General features: G+C 38.0%; 1 protein-coding gene across 1 annotated transcript in view; it reads right to left on the bottom strand.

The window, feature by feature from the left end:
- Nucleotides 1-204: 204 nt before the first annotated feature.
- The window catches only part of srbd1 (S1 RNA binding domain 1), a 53,902-nt gene continuing 35,926 nt past the window's right edge, over nt 205-18,180 (bottom strand). The window contains exons 17-21 of the mRNA XM_081350295.1: nt 13,728-13,834; nt 12,124-12,291; nt 11,274-11,423; nt 3,883-4,067; nt 205-831 (exon numbers count right to left, since the gene is read on the bottom strand). Of these exons, the coding sequence (XP_081206421.1) occupies nt 539-831; nt 3,883-4,067; nt 11,274-11,423; nt 12,124-12,291; nt 13,728-13,834 (903 nt within the window). The 3' untranslated portion in view covers nt 205-538. The remainder of the gene's footprint in view (nt 832-3,882; nt 4,068-11,273; nt 11,424-12,123; nt 12,292-13,727; nt 13,835-18,180) is intronic.

Raw genomic sequence — 18,180 nt, 5'->3', positions numbered from 1 at the left:
GTAAATATTCTCCAGATAATATTTTAATTATTTGCTTTGGCTTTAGTTCAATGATAATGCAAACACAAATTTAATTTTGAAAACAGCATGCCTCTATATTATCTCTAATATATTTTTAAATATATAACTGCCTTTATATTTTAGGAAGTGTCGCTTGCAGTTGGAATCATCATATTTAGGAAATAGGAATATCAAGACACTCATCTCAATTATAATCCTGTCATGTTTCATGAAACATAACATCTATTTTATTGAAGGTTTTGAAAATTATAGTGACAGCAGGTAAAAAAAAAAAAAAGAAAAAAAAAAAAAGCCCAGCATCTTTGTACAAGAACAAAAGATTGTCGTCACCAGACATGAAAAACGATCTAATATTATTATTTGCGGACTGATTAAGAAACTTGCAAATGTGCAAATAAAAACATTTAAGATATTTTCTCATTCAGCAGTCAACATAATTTTCATTTTCCATAAACACATTATTCCTCATGAAAACAGTTAACTACACTTGACTACAGTAAATCCTCAATTATAGTTCCTATCTCAGAACCCTAATGAGGTCCAGACTGATCCGATTCCTCTGAAGATCCACATTCATGACCCGTACCTCTACCCGCTCACCTGGGCCGAGAGCTAGGCTTCTTCGCCTCTGGTCAATAGGAAGTTTTTCCGGTGTGATGAAACGATTTGGGATGAGACCAGAACGGCCGACTCCGATGTCCACAAAGGCTCCAAATAAAGCAGTGTTTGTTACACGGCCCGTCAGAACCATGCCATCGTGTAGGTCATTCATGGACACAATTTCTCGCTTGAAGTCTGCCTGCTCAAAATCTATTGAGGGCAAAAAAGAAGAAGAAAATAATTAGGGTAAGTTGCAGTCACATTACTGAAATTTCGTGGGTAAAAAAAGAATGATGCACAGTTCACACAGAAGTCAAACCAAGCGAACAACTTCATAGGGAACTTTTTCGCCCTCACGCGGAACACTTGATCCCTTAGATTCCTGGATTTTGCTGAAATTCCGAAAAGCAACGGTAAATATAACTGCCCCGATAGAAACAAAGATGAAATTCAGGAGAGAGAGAATATTTAAACAGATTTGGTCTATATCCAATAACTAAAGGCCCGTTCACACCATGATAACTATAAAGATAATTATTAGCGTCCACACCAGCGGACGATATCATTATGTCTATTCTAAGTGTGTGTTTGTCTGCCACTTTAAATGCTCAAGCTTGTTACAGCAGGATGGATTCTGATTGGCTGTCAATGTTTTTTATCGTTCATCAGCTGGATAAAATCTCTCTGAAAGTGATTCCAACGATATTGTTTCTCTGTGTTGTTATTGTTATAGCTGTGGTGTGAACTCTGCTATTCTTTAATATTGAGAATGATTTTTAGAACATCTTTATCGTTATAGTCCTTGGTGTGACGGACCGGGCCTTAAGACTGACATTATAGCCTAGCCCTTCTTCCCTTAGTGTCTTAAGGACCCTGCTTCAAACTAATCCAAGAATTCCAAAGCTAGACATTAGAAACAAGCTTTGGTTAATAATTTAAAACAAATAATATTACCAAGCCTCTCAAACCTCTTCTTTCCAAGCCCATTTTGTCTGTTTTTTGGGCTGATTTTCTTTGGGAGGTGCTTTTTACATAAACACGGCCTCTCAGCAGGCTCTGCAGTCCAGGAAACATTCATCTCTGATTATTCTTATCCGGGCCACCTTACCTAGAGCACCGCTCCCATGGCAGTTATTTATACAGCTGGCTACAGAGCAGAACCCATCAGGCTTCCAACCAGCGGAAGTGAGCCTGCAAGCCTTCTAATGAGAAAGCTAGCGTCCCATCTAGTGCACGACACAGACGAGATGACATCTCATCATCTGGAGTGTCCCGCACTAATGGTCTCGATCAATAACGTTAAAAAACACTTTATTCAGATATGAGAAAGTTTTTTATTTTATTTTTCCTCCAGCAGAGTCTTAATTCAAATTCAACGAACATTACCATCATCTCTTCAAGTACTGAAATAAAACCTCCTCCCCTTCCCAAAGAAAACCTTTTTCTGAATATAATGAACTTTGTTCCCCTACCCTGAAAACACGTCAAGACATTCATCTCAATTATAATCCTGTCACCTTTAATGAAACATAACATTTACTATCAACACCCGCAGAAGGAAAACAATGTCTTCTCAGATGTCTGAACTTAACATAAAAACCAGAAGAGGCATTTGTTGTTCGGTGGCTTTTATTCACTCGGAGAGTCACTAGGGGATTTTAGCACTGGGATCAAGGCTACTCTGCTTTCCTCTTTACGCAGCTTTCTCTCTCATTAATGATATATCTGTCGGCAGGTCTGCTTTAATAATGCGGGTCTTCCCCCAAATTACGCGGCAAGACTTCAAAAGCCTGGAGCGCCGCCCAGTCATCTCACAGACAAGAGACGGACTCAGGGGAGACGGGAGGGAAATTGTTAGATGGGAAGGAGGAAAAGAGAACGAGATGCCAGCATTGTCTATGATCTGAGTAGCGGCCATGTTGAGAAAGTACTTTGATACTGTGGTTAGTGTTGTGCTAAGTTAATTTCAAAACCTTCATCTGTGTGTTACCCTAAGGTACAGTAAACTTCTGTTTTAAAATTTTGCCACAGGCTATACGATACGAAAAACACAAGTTCAAAACACATGCATTGTATTGAAAAGCCAACCCCGATCTCATGAGCAAACGTAACTACTTTTTGAGTTGGCAATTTCATATGAAATCATACAAAAAACATTACATTTTTAGGAAAAACTAAGCATGGAAAAAAACTAAACCTAACCCAGAGCATACTAAAATGTATGAATGAGATCATACAAAAAAATACAGTACACATTTGAAATCAATTCACCAAAATGTAAAGAAGTTACAGTGCAATGAAAGTGTGTTGGAAAAGCTACTCAGACATTCAGCTAAACTTCTGCTGTGCGCTCAAAGTGTTTTTTTGCTGTTGTTATTTGCTGAACAAGTAGTTACTGGACCCAACACAAAAGAATGATATATTTTTATTTTTAGAGATGTATTTTTATACTTGCTAGAAATTTTTATTCTTTTTTTACTAATTTTTTTTATTTGCAATTTGCAAAAAGCAGGGCATTTCACAGCTATAATGTAACTCCATAAATGTCATAAACTTCATAAATAACATATTTTGAACAACGATGGCATAAGATGCAAAACAAAACTGACTGGTTTGTAGTTTTCAGCAATTTTACTTATTTGCAATTTCAACAAAACCTCATCTATGTTAGTGAGATAACATAATCTACTGTAGGTGACAAATCAGCAGTTTTCAAGACATAACAAATGAATGTACAAGATCAATGAATGTGACTGTGGCAACACAGCACTGACCCGGAAAGGGCAAGTGACAGTTACGTTTAATTTATATAAGACGAAATAATTACAGGAATAATGGATTCTAAACCTCAAATAAATGCCACAATCAAGACCTCGAAGCAGATATGAGGGAGAAACACCCAGAAACACCTCATAGGCCCATGTGCCGCTTACAAGTATAAGGGTCGTTTCTTACCATTAATGCTTGGAAAACACACATACATCTCCTTCGATTAATAATAATGGCTAGTGCAGTGGCTGGGATTATAGGCTACATAAACCTACCAATGTCCGTAGCCATGGTTTTTGGAATGACTTTACTTAACGCGAGAGGAAAAAATTACGTTTTAGTCGCATGACATCGGTTAATGGAAACGCCGTCATCTCGCAATAGTTTTTTGTCGACATTACAAAAAAAAAAAAAAAAAAAAAAAAATCACAAAAGTTTTGCGCAAATCTGTAATGGAAGCCTAGTGTGGGCACGTCACAAATTGATTCTTACCCTGACGAATGTCAAAGCCAGGTGGCTGAATGAGTCCGTCCACAATGAGCTGTAGTGTCTCAGGTGTGGTGTCCAGAAATTTGGCCAAGACATCCAGACCACTGCTTTGAACACTGCTCTCAACACTCTGCCTGAGAACAGCACTGCCCATCTGATCCAAACTGCCCCCTATTTGAGACAAGAACCTGAATGAAGAGAGCAAGAACTGAAAATTACTTTCTTGACAAGTGAAGAAATAAATTACGTACATTTTATCAGTTTTTAAGGACATTTCATATAAAGCCTGTAAACTTTATATCTTATTCAGAAACATTCCACATAGGAACACATACTCTTGATTCAGATATTGCGGTAAGGCAGTGAGGTTTGTTGAGGTCCATGGGAGGTGGTGTCTTAATGAATGGCTTTTTAATAGCCCTTCGCAGAGCCCAGCACACGTGGAGGAACTCCCCCGACACCAGCAAGGAGCCTGAAGGTCGACACACGGAGTGGAGGAGAGCAAAGACTGGGAGAGGAGGTAGATATGAGAGGGGAGGTGAGACTAATTATGCCCTAAATCTTGATTTCTAGAGTCCCAGAGATGAAGACTCTGTCTCCCTTCATAAATCTAACCGCCTTGTGAGCGCCATACATTAAAGGAAAAAGGTTAGTAGCAGTGAAGCAGGAACACAGACCAAACACAGCCAGCGAAAATGATCCAGACATGGCCTATTACTTGGCACAACCCATAATCTCTGGCTCAGGATGAGCCAATATTTTCATAATGTGATCATGAACTGCAACACGGAGACAGTGCTCAAACTTCAGCTTCATACTGTGTTGCATAGTAGGTCAGCCTGTAAGGGCCATATACTCTAAATAGAAAACTGCTTATATGTAAATGCACAACATATGGATGGGTATGAATCTTTAGGCACATCATGATTTGGTTTAGGGAGTTGCATTGAAATTATTGATTACAAATAAATGCCCAGCAGTGACACTTCCAGGTTCTAAAGGTTCTAGATTAGTGCTTTACTAAAATTAAGCAGAAAATGAACAAAAGTTTTGTTTGGGAACTTTTATATGGCTTTGTTTTTTAAACGCCACATTTCTCAGGTTTTAGACTCTTGTTATAAGTTTGAGGGTGTGTGCATTCAAAAACCTGTAACACATCTGTCAGTACTGAAAGCTCAAATACTGTTGATTTAAAAATTTGTTTGTGGTTCAAAGGGAACCCATATATAACAGTATTAACAAATATTATTAGGCTAAATAATTTACAGATCATGTACAGAACACGCTTAACAGATTTAAAATCACAGCTCTGCTTATAATGATCACTAAAAGATACATGCCGAAGAAACTGGAACAATCTGTAACTAAATTCATTGCAATTTTAGTGCCAGAATTTTCAGATCTCATAAAAATGATCTTCAGTGTTTTGTCCTATGTATGCTTTTTCAATCAATAAATGTAATTAAATAATCAGATTAAAATTGTTATGCATCAATGCAGAATAATTTAAGATAATTCATAACCATAAAAAATTTTCCCACATTAAAATTCTGGCTAATACTGATTATGTTTGTGTTATGGCCAATAAATGGTCGATAATAAAATTCTATACAATGTTGTCTAAATAATTTTTTTTTTTTTTTTATAAAATAAATGCTAAATGGAATAAAGTGAATTAAGTCATCACAACATTATAATGTCCCCCGTGTATTTTTCATTTCATCATTGATTTATATGTAAAATTATGCATACTAAAAAAAGGCCAGTCCATAATTCCTCATATTGCCTTCATACAACCACTAAGTGCGTGCATGAATACTGCTCTCTTAGAGCACGATGCAAATGAGCTGTATAACCTCTACAGGGACACACATGTCCTGGAGCGTGCAACAAGCCTGTAGCAGGGGGTCAAGCTCTCCAGAGGTGGCTGTGGAATGCTGGGGTCCTGGGCATTACTGGAATGTGAGTTTTGGCAAGAGGAGGGGGCGGACCTGCTGAGCCAGCTTGCTGATGGATGGCCATCGTCGTGACAGCCTGACGCCAGCGCAGCTGTCCTCTGTGTGACTGACAGGGCAGGTGGGTTCAAGCCCCACCCATTTCCTGCTGCAGATAGAGGGCTTGACAGCAACAGTGACAGGCATATCTACCCGCACTCCTTCTTTTGTATGTACTCAGACAATTTCGCAATTCACACACAGATATACAACACTAATACTCATACATACAGATCATTGCTCCTTCTCGACTCACTCTCCTTAAAAAAAAAAGTGTATGACTGACAGGAAGGATGCTGATAGCATGCAACTTTAGACTGTGTGTAGAGAGCATCATACTGTATGTTTGCTGAGAGTGGCGAAAGGTTGTGCAGAATATGGAGATGGTTTGGGTCTGTTGGCACAAGTTCTTTCAGTTAGAAGAATATTCCAAATTAATTCATATTAGAACAATGTTAAGAACAAATCCATGTGTATGCAAATGTCTATCTACACAATTATTAGTGAATGATACCCAATGATAGGATGGTTGCCAGGGTGTTGCTAGGGAACTTTACATAGTTGCTAGGGCATTGCTATGCAGTTGCAAGGGTGTTCTGGGTAGTTTTTAGGGTGTTCCCAGGTGCAAAAGAATCCAACTCCCTCAAAAATATGATCTAAATATAGCTCAGATGACTTGTGTACGTCTATAGGATTTTACGCCTGTTTTATCGTCCACCAGGCAAAAATCATACGTTTAACTTTCTTTAACAAGCTGCGAGATTGGAGTTATCATGGCTTAGCACAAACAGAGTGGGATGAGTTATGCACCAAGGTATACTAAGAGCTAAACCTGCTAAGAACGAACCAAAACCCTAAAAATTGCTGGCCATATATTTTCAATACTGACCTGTGAAGACAGAAGTTTAGTGCCAAAAGAAGCCTTTCATGCTCACTTCGAAACAGTTCTAGAGCAGAACTAGATCTAGTGAAACAAAAAATAATCATACTCTTTTGGGCCTTTGAGCAATGAGGTGATGAAAATGCAAAGAGTAACAGACACGAACACACACTGTGGATGAATTCCAGCTTGTCTCTCAAGTAAAAGGTTTGATGAAAGAACTGCAGAACAGAGTCATTCATGTGGTATTGCATGTGGCATTGCATGTTCTGTAGCCTCCAGTCCAGAGCAACAACAGCACTAATGGCCTAACTTTGACCATTACATTTCATAGAATTTATATACACTACTGTTTAAAAGTTTTAAGTCGGCATGATTTTTGGTCAATGTTAAAAACCATACATAAAAAAAAAAAAAAACTAAATTTAATTCAAATCAATTAATTGAAAATTCAGACTCAAGCTTATAGTGTCCTGACAACGCCTGCTTGTAAAGGACTTCACACATATACCTGTGCCCTGTACTTGTACCAATTTCAACAAATTACTCAAACACTCATATTGCCCAACAGCAACTACCCATCATCCTCCACTAGTACTTTACAGATTTCCGTGATGTTGGTCAGGGACACTGTGCTTCCCTCCAGCTGTCCCTCTGGAATGCCAGAGTTGGCACAAGGACAGAATGGAGATGAAGAGAGAGAGAGAGGAGGGTGCAGTGCTGAACTCTGAGTGATTTATGAACAGTTACAGTGTGAGTGTGGCGGTGGTGGGCGATTGGCCCAAGGGCTCAGGTTTCTGGAGGGGGTCTCAGCTGGGCTTATGTTTCCCTCTGGTGTGTTAGTGTTTAGGGGGTACCAGGGCTTCTGCTCTTTTGGATCCAGAAGAGTAGAGTCGGCCTTATTCTCCGGGCATAATGAAAAGCAGCTCTGCCGAGGAGCATTGTGGATGAGGCCTCTTGTTCCCCACACCGTAAGCTACTGGGTGGGCCCAATGATAGAGGCTATCCAGACACAATGAGGCTGCTTTAGTGTGTGGTCCCTTTAGCAATAACCCTGAAGTTAATTCTTTATCATCAGTGAATGTGAGAAATTTGATATCAACCCTCAGATGATTCAGTGACTGAGAAAAATAAGTTACTAATGCTACATTGAAGAAGATGAAGAAGAGCTATTCACTTCTTCAGACTCATCTTGGCAATACTCATAACGGCAAAATGGATCTGTGTGTTGCTTGGTTGCTGAAGACAGAAAAGTACTCAAAGGAATAGTTCACAAAACGAAAACGGCCATAATTCACGTTAAACCTAATGCAATAACTAACTGCAACACATTTGCTATAGATTTCAGAGGTCTGTTCTTCACACAAAGCTATCATATGACTTCAGAAAACTTGGAATGCTGTGCAACAGTCATATGGAACACTTTTATGATTTTATTTATTTATTTTTATAAATTTGGAGCTTGACCGCATCTGTCCTCATTTACTTTTATTATATGAAAAAGAGTTGCCAGGATATTCTTCAAAATATCTTCTTTTGTGTTCCACAGAAGAAAGTGATAGGGCTTTGAAATGACATGAGGGTGAGTAAATGATGACAACATTTTTATATTTGGGTGAACTGTTCCAATACATCACTTCTAGTGCTGTTACAAGATTTTCACTACATGATTACCATGGCCAAAATAACTAACGATAACAATATTATCACGACATCTATAGAAATTTTAAAAACTATAAGAATTTGTAACCATAAAGGCACGTTTACACCAAGGACGATAACAACAGAGTTTTAATAATCATTCTAATTCTATGAAAATAGGTAAGTCCACACCACAAATATAATGATAATGACACAAAGGAACAATATCATAGGAATCAATTTCAAAACAATTATTTGTGTGAACAGGATTTAAATGTATTAAAAAAATGTTACAAAAAGAACTTACTGTTGATAAGCACTGCCTTTTTTTTACGTAATACAAAAAAAAAAAAAACTCCCACTTGCAAGCTAATTTATTTTAGGTGCGGGTAGAGTGTCTTGCTTTCATATGTTATCTCCTCTGAAACTATTTTGTGCGGCAGTAGTAGCTACACACTGCCTTGTCATTTATTTTTTTCCACTTTAAAACGGTTGGCAACCTGCGATAAGGTGCATTGTGGAAGTGTCAACCAGATTTCTGGCAATGGATTATTTACAAAATGATCATAGGTGTAGTATTAAGACGTCATTGTTTGATTTTTCAATTATCAATTATCATATCATATTATTATTGCCAAAACCAGTGTTTTGTGACAGCCCTAATCACTACCTTCCTTTACATGCTCTCACAAAATGTTGAAAAACTAAGTAAGCACTCTCGGTTATTGGCTATAATAACATAAATATCAAGCATTAACCAGTCTAGAGTGAAGTCAGAGCTTATTTTGTTATAATTTCCATATCCAAAGAAGAGTCTCCAATAAGAGCTAGCATTAAACTTTGTTTCACAGCTAATACATAAATACTACATACATAGATGGTCAATCAGGGGGTCAGCGCTACATATTGTTTGTGTGTTTTGTGTGTGTGTGAATGAGTGGGAAGTGGTGGGGCTAAGGGTATCAAGTTCATCACATTAGAGCAACATGATCCGCCATTACCGTCCGCTGGCCCACGCTTCACAAAGCGCCCAACGTGGAACGAAATCACTCACAAAATGGAGGAAGACAAGCTGCATGTTTTCACAAGCACAATGTGTGACTCATTTAAGCCACCTCCAGTCCCGACTTCACAAATATTAAGTGCAAACCAGTTACTGATGCTGAGAGGGGTGCATTTTCATTTAATTTCTATTCTCATTAACTGCTGCATTGATAAATAAACAGGGCCGTGAATGAGAATGAGAGAGGAAGTGAAAAAGAGATGTCCAATAATTTGCAATGGGAAAGCGAATGAGCTGGTGAAACAGAGGACAAGAGTGATGAACCCAGTACAGAAATGGGTTACAGATTGTTGGGAATATGTCAAGCTTGTCATCATCATTATAAAGCCATCGCTCAGACGGTTCTGCTCGCATCATTAGTCTTATGATTCCAGCCCTGGCTGAAGCTCGCAACATATTTGATACAATTTATTAGCAATACCCAGAATTCCTCCAAAGCCCCCTAGAAACCCTTGTTTAAAGTCCAGTACATTAACTGGGCGCTACATTACCAACTCAGCACTGCTGGTGGCCATGTTTAATCAAATCCTGTTACTCCAAGAAAAATATGCTTGGGCTCATGATGACAATTGGAGTGGAGAAACGTCCATTAGCACAGCATTTGGTAACGATAGAGAATGGTGATAATACAAGGGACTGCAAAGGGAGGCTTTTCTGCCTGGTTTAGTCGGAAATGAAGCCTAACGGAGAGAAATGAAAACAAACAGAAGAGGAGGAGAGGAGGAGGGAGGATATGACAGGGTGATTATTCCCCCACTCCATACCCCTAAGTGGCTTTATTAGACCTCTGACCCCAAAAGGCGCCTCTGATGACAGATCAGGCAGAGAAAGAGTGGATGGACATTCACTCACACACATGCATATACAGTGGGGTCCACAAGTCTCAGACCACCAGTGAAAATACGTCTATTTTATATCTATTTAATTTATTATATTATGTTCTATTTATTATTATGCAATATAATTTGTAATGAAAGCATGTTAATTGAATTACCAAGATAACATAAAATGTCTGTAATAGAATTAAAACAAAATGACAATATAGATAAACTATACTATACTACAAATAATATATATATAAAATAATAATAATAATATATATAAAGGTACATTTTTAAGTCATAACTTTATTTGTTTTATTTTCTTTGTTTATTTCCAGGTTTAAAAAAAAAAGCAATCCCAGATTTGCAATGTGGTCTCAGTACGCAAATGCGCACATACACAAACAAAGTAACACAAAGTGTAATTGCACTAGTAGTACACACACTGTGCTACACCTAATGCCAAAGTACGACATCAGCTATGGAGGAAATTAAAAAAGTGAGTAATAGGCAGTGAATGAATGTCTTGTTTCTAAATTATACTTGCCATTCACCAATAAATCCTCCAAATTCCACAGCGCTCGGATACTATGCCCACGGTTCATATTCAATTTTAAAAAACCTCTTTCACATGCATGCACTGATTTTGATTTAACTTGCAGCTGTCATGCACGCAAGCACATCCAAACCACAGGGCATCCGTGCGCACATCTTCTGGAAGCAACAGGCACAAGTGTCAGATTGGAGTAGTCTAAACAGACTTGAGCAGCACAGCTGTGGAGAGAGCGTCATTCACTGCCAGAGAGTGCTGAGCACACGCTGAATGTGCTTTTCATACGAGCGGCAGCAGCTCGCACAACTCTCACACTGAGCAACCCAGATGCTCCCACTTGAGGTAAACACTCGCTACCACTTGGTTCAATCCTTAAGCAGATCCAATGATCATCTACTGTAGGGCAGTAATGTGATAGTTCAGTGCCATGCTCTTTTCTCACCTCAAAGCGATGCTGTATGATTCAGGGTGGATGCAGGTTTGGTCCAGGGGGTTAAACCCGTTAGAGGTGCTATCAGAGCCCTTGACTTTTCTCTTCTTAGCTGTCTGTTTCTGAGGAACCTCAAGGTCTTCATTCCCTCTAGAGCAGATACTGTATGAAGCACAATTACAAAAACATTACCGTAAAAAGGGTGATTTGGGTAAGATGTGCCACTATTTACTTGCTTTCAACAAGATGTTTCTGATGACATCAGGATGAGATTAGAAGATTATCAACTGAGATTAGAACTGTCTATAACAAATGACCACCAAATTATAAGTAAAAAAAATGTGAGACAACTTGACCCACTTTGCCCAAAATATATCAATTTAACTGAGAAAACAAGTAAAATAATTCACTAAAAAATCACTTTCCAAAATCTTTTGTGTTGCACATTATTTGCATTTTCATCAATCAGCCAGAAAAAGGTTTAATATTAAGAAACTTTTAATGTAGTGAAAGTTTTTACACATTATCTAATAGCATTTGTGATATTAATAGTGTTTGTAATAGTATTTTAATTGCATAGCATTTGAAGGCAAAAGTCATCATCACTATTAGCCACTGGCACATCTTAACCGAAGTATAAGACACATTTATTAATTCATGGCTAATGTTTAGAGAAATAATTTACATCACTTTATGCACAAGCCTTTATGTTTATAAATATACTGTATGGTCATGTGAGAAAAATAATGTATAATTTTTTGTATTAAGGGGTGACATCTTATCTCATTCTCTCCTACAGGATATAAAGGTAGCTTGGTGCAAAAACATGTAGAAGTAGAAGTGGCATGGCCCAGCCATATACCTGGGTACTGTCTCGGGGTTGATCCTGATGAATCCAGCACACTGCTGAAAGCTCTTAGGACCGAGGCCTTTGACCAGTTTTAGCTGCTCTCTATTGAGAAAAGGTCCGTTCTTCTCTTTCCACTCCATAATATTGCGTGCTCGCCCTGCATTTAGACCTGCTATGTGCCTGATAAAACAAAACACACCATATTTTTTTTTTATTTTTTTTTTTTTTACTTTTTGTCCTGATGGGCTTGACTAGCTAGTATTGCTATTTTCTATGATGTTCAGAAATGGCATCCTAAAATATATCTCTGTCACAATGAAGTTCAATCTGTCAGATATTACAGAAAGTTAGTTCGAAAAGCCTACATTTAATCTCTCACAACCTCCCGCTTGAACGCCCGATTCAATTACAGTTTGTTTTTAGAATTAGTCATTGCTTCATATGTCAATACCCAGCATTAACCACACATCCTGTATGAAGAACTTCACCTTAGAAGTCCACCCAAGGCTATGGAAATAATTTTTCATACTTATGTAATCCCTATATATTCACAAATAAGAAGTCAGATATTAGTAAAATATTGAGAACATTTTCCAGCAGAATTACCAAATGGCTGCCTAAGATCTCATAATCCTTTTGACCTTTTCATACAAAACAGAAAGGCATTGAGAAGTTTTTTTGTGACCTGGTATGGCCAATTCGAAGTGGCAGCTCCCCTAAAAGCAGCTATGTAAACATTGTATGTCATCACTTATAAATAAGGGGCGAATAATGCTGGAGCCACGAACATGTCGTCTGGAGTTCTGGTACTGAGAGCTCATTTAAAGTCAGGTAAACAGATGACCTGTTCCCAGACTACCTCACGAGCATTTAACCCTGCCTCTTAATGGGATCATATAGCTTTCTAGCTCAGAATAGTGATGTATGTGTGACTTAGTACACTATAAATCAGAGGCATAAGCCTACAGAATTAAATATAGCAATCTGATCTTTGAGAAGATCAGATGTTTCAGTCTAATGCTTACATGCATCTAAATTTAGTGTATTGATGAAATATGAAAGTCTACCTGCTTTCATCAAAATGCAGTTTTTTTTAACTCACTTAAGTACACATACTAACCTCATAGTGTTGAAAGTATTTTTTTTCTTCAAGAATAAGCTGTGTAAATGAAAGCAAACGTTTCTAAGGCACGTTGAGGGGCATGTAGACATGATTCTTATTGTATTTTGGAAATATATTATTCCAAGCCACCTTTTTCCATAGTGCAAACAATTTGCAATTACTCACGAAATCCTACAAGGTATTAGACAGAGCGAGTGGATATAATAAATGTGTACATTTCAGTGTTTCTGTAAGTTTATGTGACTAATATTCGAGGCTATATATCTCAATTTGTGTATATGTTATGGAACAGCAATGTTTGTGTATGTAGATCACAATGTTTGTGTGTAGTGGGGAAGTGAAAAGATGTTAAAGTTCGTGTGACAGTGTGTGTGTGTGCGCACGCATGCACGACGTGTAGGGTGTCAGACTAAACAGAGTGCTAAGCAATAGCGGGGAGGCGAGTGAGAAGTTGCCATGTTGTGACTCCTGCTGGAAAGTATTTGGTCTCTACCTCATCAGCGTCTCTGAACAGATGTTGATGTCCACTCCCACGAAGCTCACACACTCCTGCACCACCCCGTCCAACGCTGCCCTCAGCAAACTCTGCGACACGTCGTGCTGGAAAGAGTGACCAGTCTTAGAAAGTGTGTTCGTTTAAGAAAGAAGGAAGGGCTCTGTATTTTACCTGGACTCTGAAATTAAAATCAAACACCTTGGAGGATATTTTATCTAGAATGTTGAATTGAGTCAAATCGCAATTTTGACGTACATTAAGAGTTCACTAAATCGCTACGGTTACTTTGAAAATAATTGAAACTTTTTACTCTGCGTCTTCTGAAATGTCAAGAAAGTCTACCTCTATTAGATATCTCAGCAACAAATCATGCTGTCTCAGTCACTTTCCAAAAACAAGCCATTTCACAAGGCCAATGTTGTGTCACTGGCAATCAAACGGTAACCCTAAATACTTTGCGGTGTTCATGCTGGTATGAGGGGGAAAAAAGAGACGGCTGAATAAAAAGGCAGCCAGTGGATCGCTTTGCCTCAAGAGACGCAGAGAGAAGGTCTGAGGCTGTTTTCATTGGAAAGCATCTGTGACACTTCAAAGTCCTCTCACAGGGGTTTTCCATTAAGTGCAAGGAATTGATAAAGTTAATCCAGCCGAACTTTTCACACTTTGGAGGCGGTTTTCTAAAATGGAGATGGAATTCAAAGCAAAGAAAACCGCAAGGCCAAATCCAAAACTGACCAAAATTAGGAGCAAGCAGGGAATTCTGACAAGCCTTTGTCTGTCTTGCATTGGGACCCATATCCATATGGAAGAAGTTATACCAGTGCTTTAGACCTTGTAAGACAAACGTGTAATAATTCATTTGGGAGAACTCATTATGATGAACACCTTGCCCACTTAGAACAAAATCTGCATGTACTAGTTAAAGTCGACCATGGTTTCTTGGGGGGAAAAGTTGTGATGAAACCGAAGTAGCGACACTTTTCTTCCATATTGTGATGAACATAAGAGTGAAATGGATGATTGAATTTTTTTTATTTTTTTTTTTGACTGGTTTGTTGACTGGATGGAGGCAAATCGGCTGAATGCGAGCTTAAGCAGACTAAGTCTGAATAAACTTTTTTTTTAAATGTTTAAAAAGTGAAATGTGCATGGATGAATCACAATAAGATCAATATCATGCAATTAAAAAATAGATTTTTCATTTGCTGGATTTAAGAGGGCTAATCTGCCTAGTCATTCAATATGAAACAGCATCATATAGGTAAAAAAAAAGCAGCAGCAAAATTTCATACTGTACATGTATGCCTCTTTAAACCTTTTCTTTTGAGTTCAACACTGGAAAACACAAATGTAGTTAAACTACTGAAAAAGCTCCCTGACTTCAATTCTATCTACAATCTAAATTGATTCAAAGCTCTTTTGATGAATTGTTGAGCATGTGACTTGAATCACCTGGCCATTTTAAAAGAGTGATGAGAAACATGAAGAGCTCAGAATACTGTATTCTCACATTTTCTTTTTAATTAGGGAAAACCCCAACATTTAAAAGAGTAGCAATGATAGTTTGTGGTGGTTTGGGAGTGTACGACATGTATTGCCATTTCGGTGTACTTTTCTGTGTGTAAATTTACAGTGCAAGTAAGATCTAATACTTTCAAGTTGTTTTGCGTGCGCTATTGTATTATAGTGTTTGTGTGAATAAAAATTCAGTATATAAAACAATCCAAGAATCCCACAAGCCTCTTAAAACTAACTCAATATGCACATTCAAACTACCCACAGTCACACACTAACACAAGAACAGGCAGAAATAATAAACAAAGACATAGAAGATATATTTCCCTCATATGTGGACACAGTGGTTTACTTTCAGAGAGTGTTAGTGTTTGAAATTGCACAACCAATGGGGAAAAAGTAAAAGGTGGGTCTGAGATGGTGTGGATCGGGATACTTAATATCTTTTGCTTTAATCATTCTCAGACATATTACAAATGAACTAACTTCATCAACAGACCAATTTAGGTGGTATTAAACAAACGTTTTTTAGAGGATGACATTAAAGATATCCTTTTCTTTGGTTCCTATATCTACATGTATGGTGGATACTAGTCAGTCAATAAATACTAACTGTTAGAATCCATCCATGGCAATCATGTTTCACATTAAACACAAAGCAACACAATGTGCCAGCTGAAGAACTGTTAACCAATGTAAGAAAATACAGTACATTCAGACTGGGAAAATGTGGCTAAGAAAACAATGAGAATGTCAAAGAGGTCTGAGAAACAGATGTTCAACACACCAAAAAAAAAAAAAAAAAAAAAATATATCACCCTCAAAACAAATGTTGTTGCTGAGAGAAATCTGATCTTGTAAACTCATTAGCAGATCTGCCTGTTTGTCCACAAAACACAGGCACCAAAGCACTCTGAGAAAAGGAGAGATGAGATACACTACGAGATAAGAACACTTTCCTTCTCTTTGATAGCAGAATGAATTTTGTGGGCTGATTCTAAAAAAATTATAAACAGGTAACATAATTAAAAAATAAAAGTTGAAATAAAACTAAAAGGCAAGTATAAAAGGTAAAAAGTGAATAAAATAATAAAATAAATACCATTTTATATAAAATATAAAATAAAAAAATAATTGTACTCCTGCAAGGCAGGGTATCTCTTATAAAGGGTCCATGTTTTCTTGCAGAGCAATGGTGATGAGGTTTTGATGCTTAGTCCTTCAATGTCAAACAGAGTGATGGACTAGTATCGTATTAGATACAACTGAGTGAAGATACATAGACATGGATTACACCAGCACAATGGTAACATCTCAGTGGGTTAAGGTTGAAAGAGATCTTGAGTGAATGCTAGGTAGTGGAGTGGGTGAGCTGTGCGGGTTAAAGCAAAGAGAAGAATGCATGTTTTGACCTGACAAGATCCGGATGACTGCCACTGGAACAAGGATGTCTGTGTGATAAATACTGTCAGGCTGTATTCAATGGAGTAATCTTATCCAAGCAAAGACATAAAATCATTCATCACAGACAAAACAAAAGAATCACACCATTCAATATATTTATATTGCAATACCTAGTTATAATTCTGCACCAGGTTGTGCACTTTCTTAAACTTTTAATAAACATCAATGGCAATGGTTTTAAACAACAGTAGCGGCATTGAGATCTTGAGCACTAAACATCCCCTGGGGGCAAGTGTTAGTGTGAAAAATGTCAGATCCGTCTTAAAGCTCTCACAAGGCATGCACTCATTTGCCTCTAGTGGTTAATGCGGTTCATTGCAACTGGCAAAAAAAAAAAAAAAAAGAGGATTTTAATATCACCTAAATCTAGTTAGTAAGCTGGAAAAACAACTGTAATATTAGACAGCCAAAACATTTATTGCACAAAAACAGCCTTTATGTGGGAGAACACTATCGGCTGTAAAATTCTGTCAAAATCTCTCATACCTTTACTTTGTAACCCAAGAGAGGTGTGAAAATGCTGTACGCTATTGGAAGGCCTGTGTTGAAATGAAATGTGAAATCTAAACAATAAACATGAGAGCCTGAAGGCAGAAGCTGAGATATTCAACAGCAGCCCAATCATTCCTAATGATCCTCATTTGCTCAGACACACACAAGTTTGCAAACAGTTTAATGCATTTTTCCATGTGATGTTTATGGTGATTTCAAAACAGTAACTCAGACTTATCAACACATCACTGACGCACGCAAACAGATTATAATGCTAAAATCACAAACAGTTTGCTGATAATCAATAAATCAGTGCACGCTGAAGACACTTCTCACAAAGAACAACAAACAAGTCATTATTTTTATCATGCAAAAACCTACTGCCGCATAATAGCCGGATGCAACCTAAGAAGTGTGTGGACAGGTTCCCATGTAGCTGCTCCCAAACCCTAAGGTTAGCTTTTGAGTATTTGGCAGCCGGTCGGCTGTATAAAGCGCCTTGAGCGCGGATGGAGCGAAAATTCTCACAGTCTTTGAGCAGGCTAAGAGAGAAAGACACCCAAAAAGTGTCGCCTCCGGGCGGTTTTGTGATCTGCTGATGGAATGCGCACTCATTAGAAAGCCATCAATCATCAAGCCCCCCAGATCTATTTTTAAAGGATGTTCCATGAAGTTATGTGCTCGGGTACACTAATTTACGAGGTGGGACGCCACCACTGCGATAGTAGCTCTCACATACTGGGAGAAAAAGTCAAATGAACAGCATATAATGGAACAAGAGAACGGCCAATGATCCGTATCAACTGTCGGGCCGTCTGGCACTGGAAGGTCAGAAGGGAGCGAATTAAAGGGATAGTTCACACAAAAATGAAAATTTGGTCATCATTTGATTACCCTCATTCAAACCTGTATGACTTTCTTATGTAGAACATAAAAGACAATATTTTGAGATATTACTTTTCTTTTTTGAGTCCATATA

Source organism: Scardinius erythrophthalmus (genome assembly GCF_964197995.2).
Source record: "Scardinius erythrophthalmus genome assembly, chromosome: 21".
Taxonomy (NCBI): Eukaryota; Metazoa; Chordata; class Actinopteri; order Cypriniformes; family Leuciscidae; genus Scardinius; species Scardinius erythrophthalmus.
This window is presented reverse-complemented; position numbering and strand designations above follow the sequence as displayed.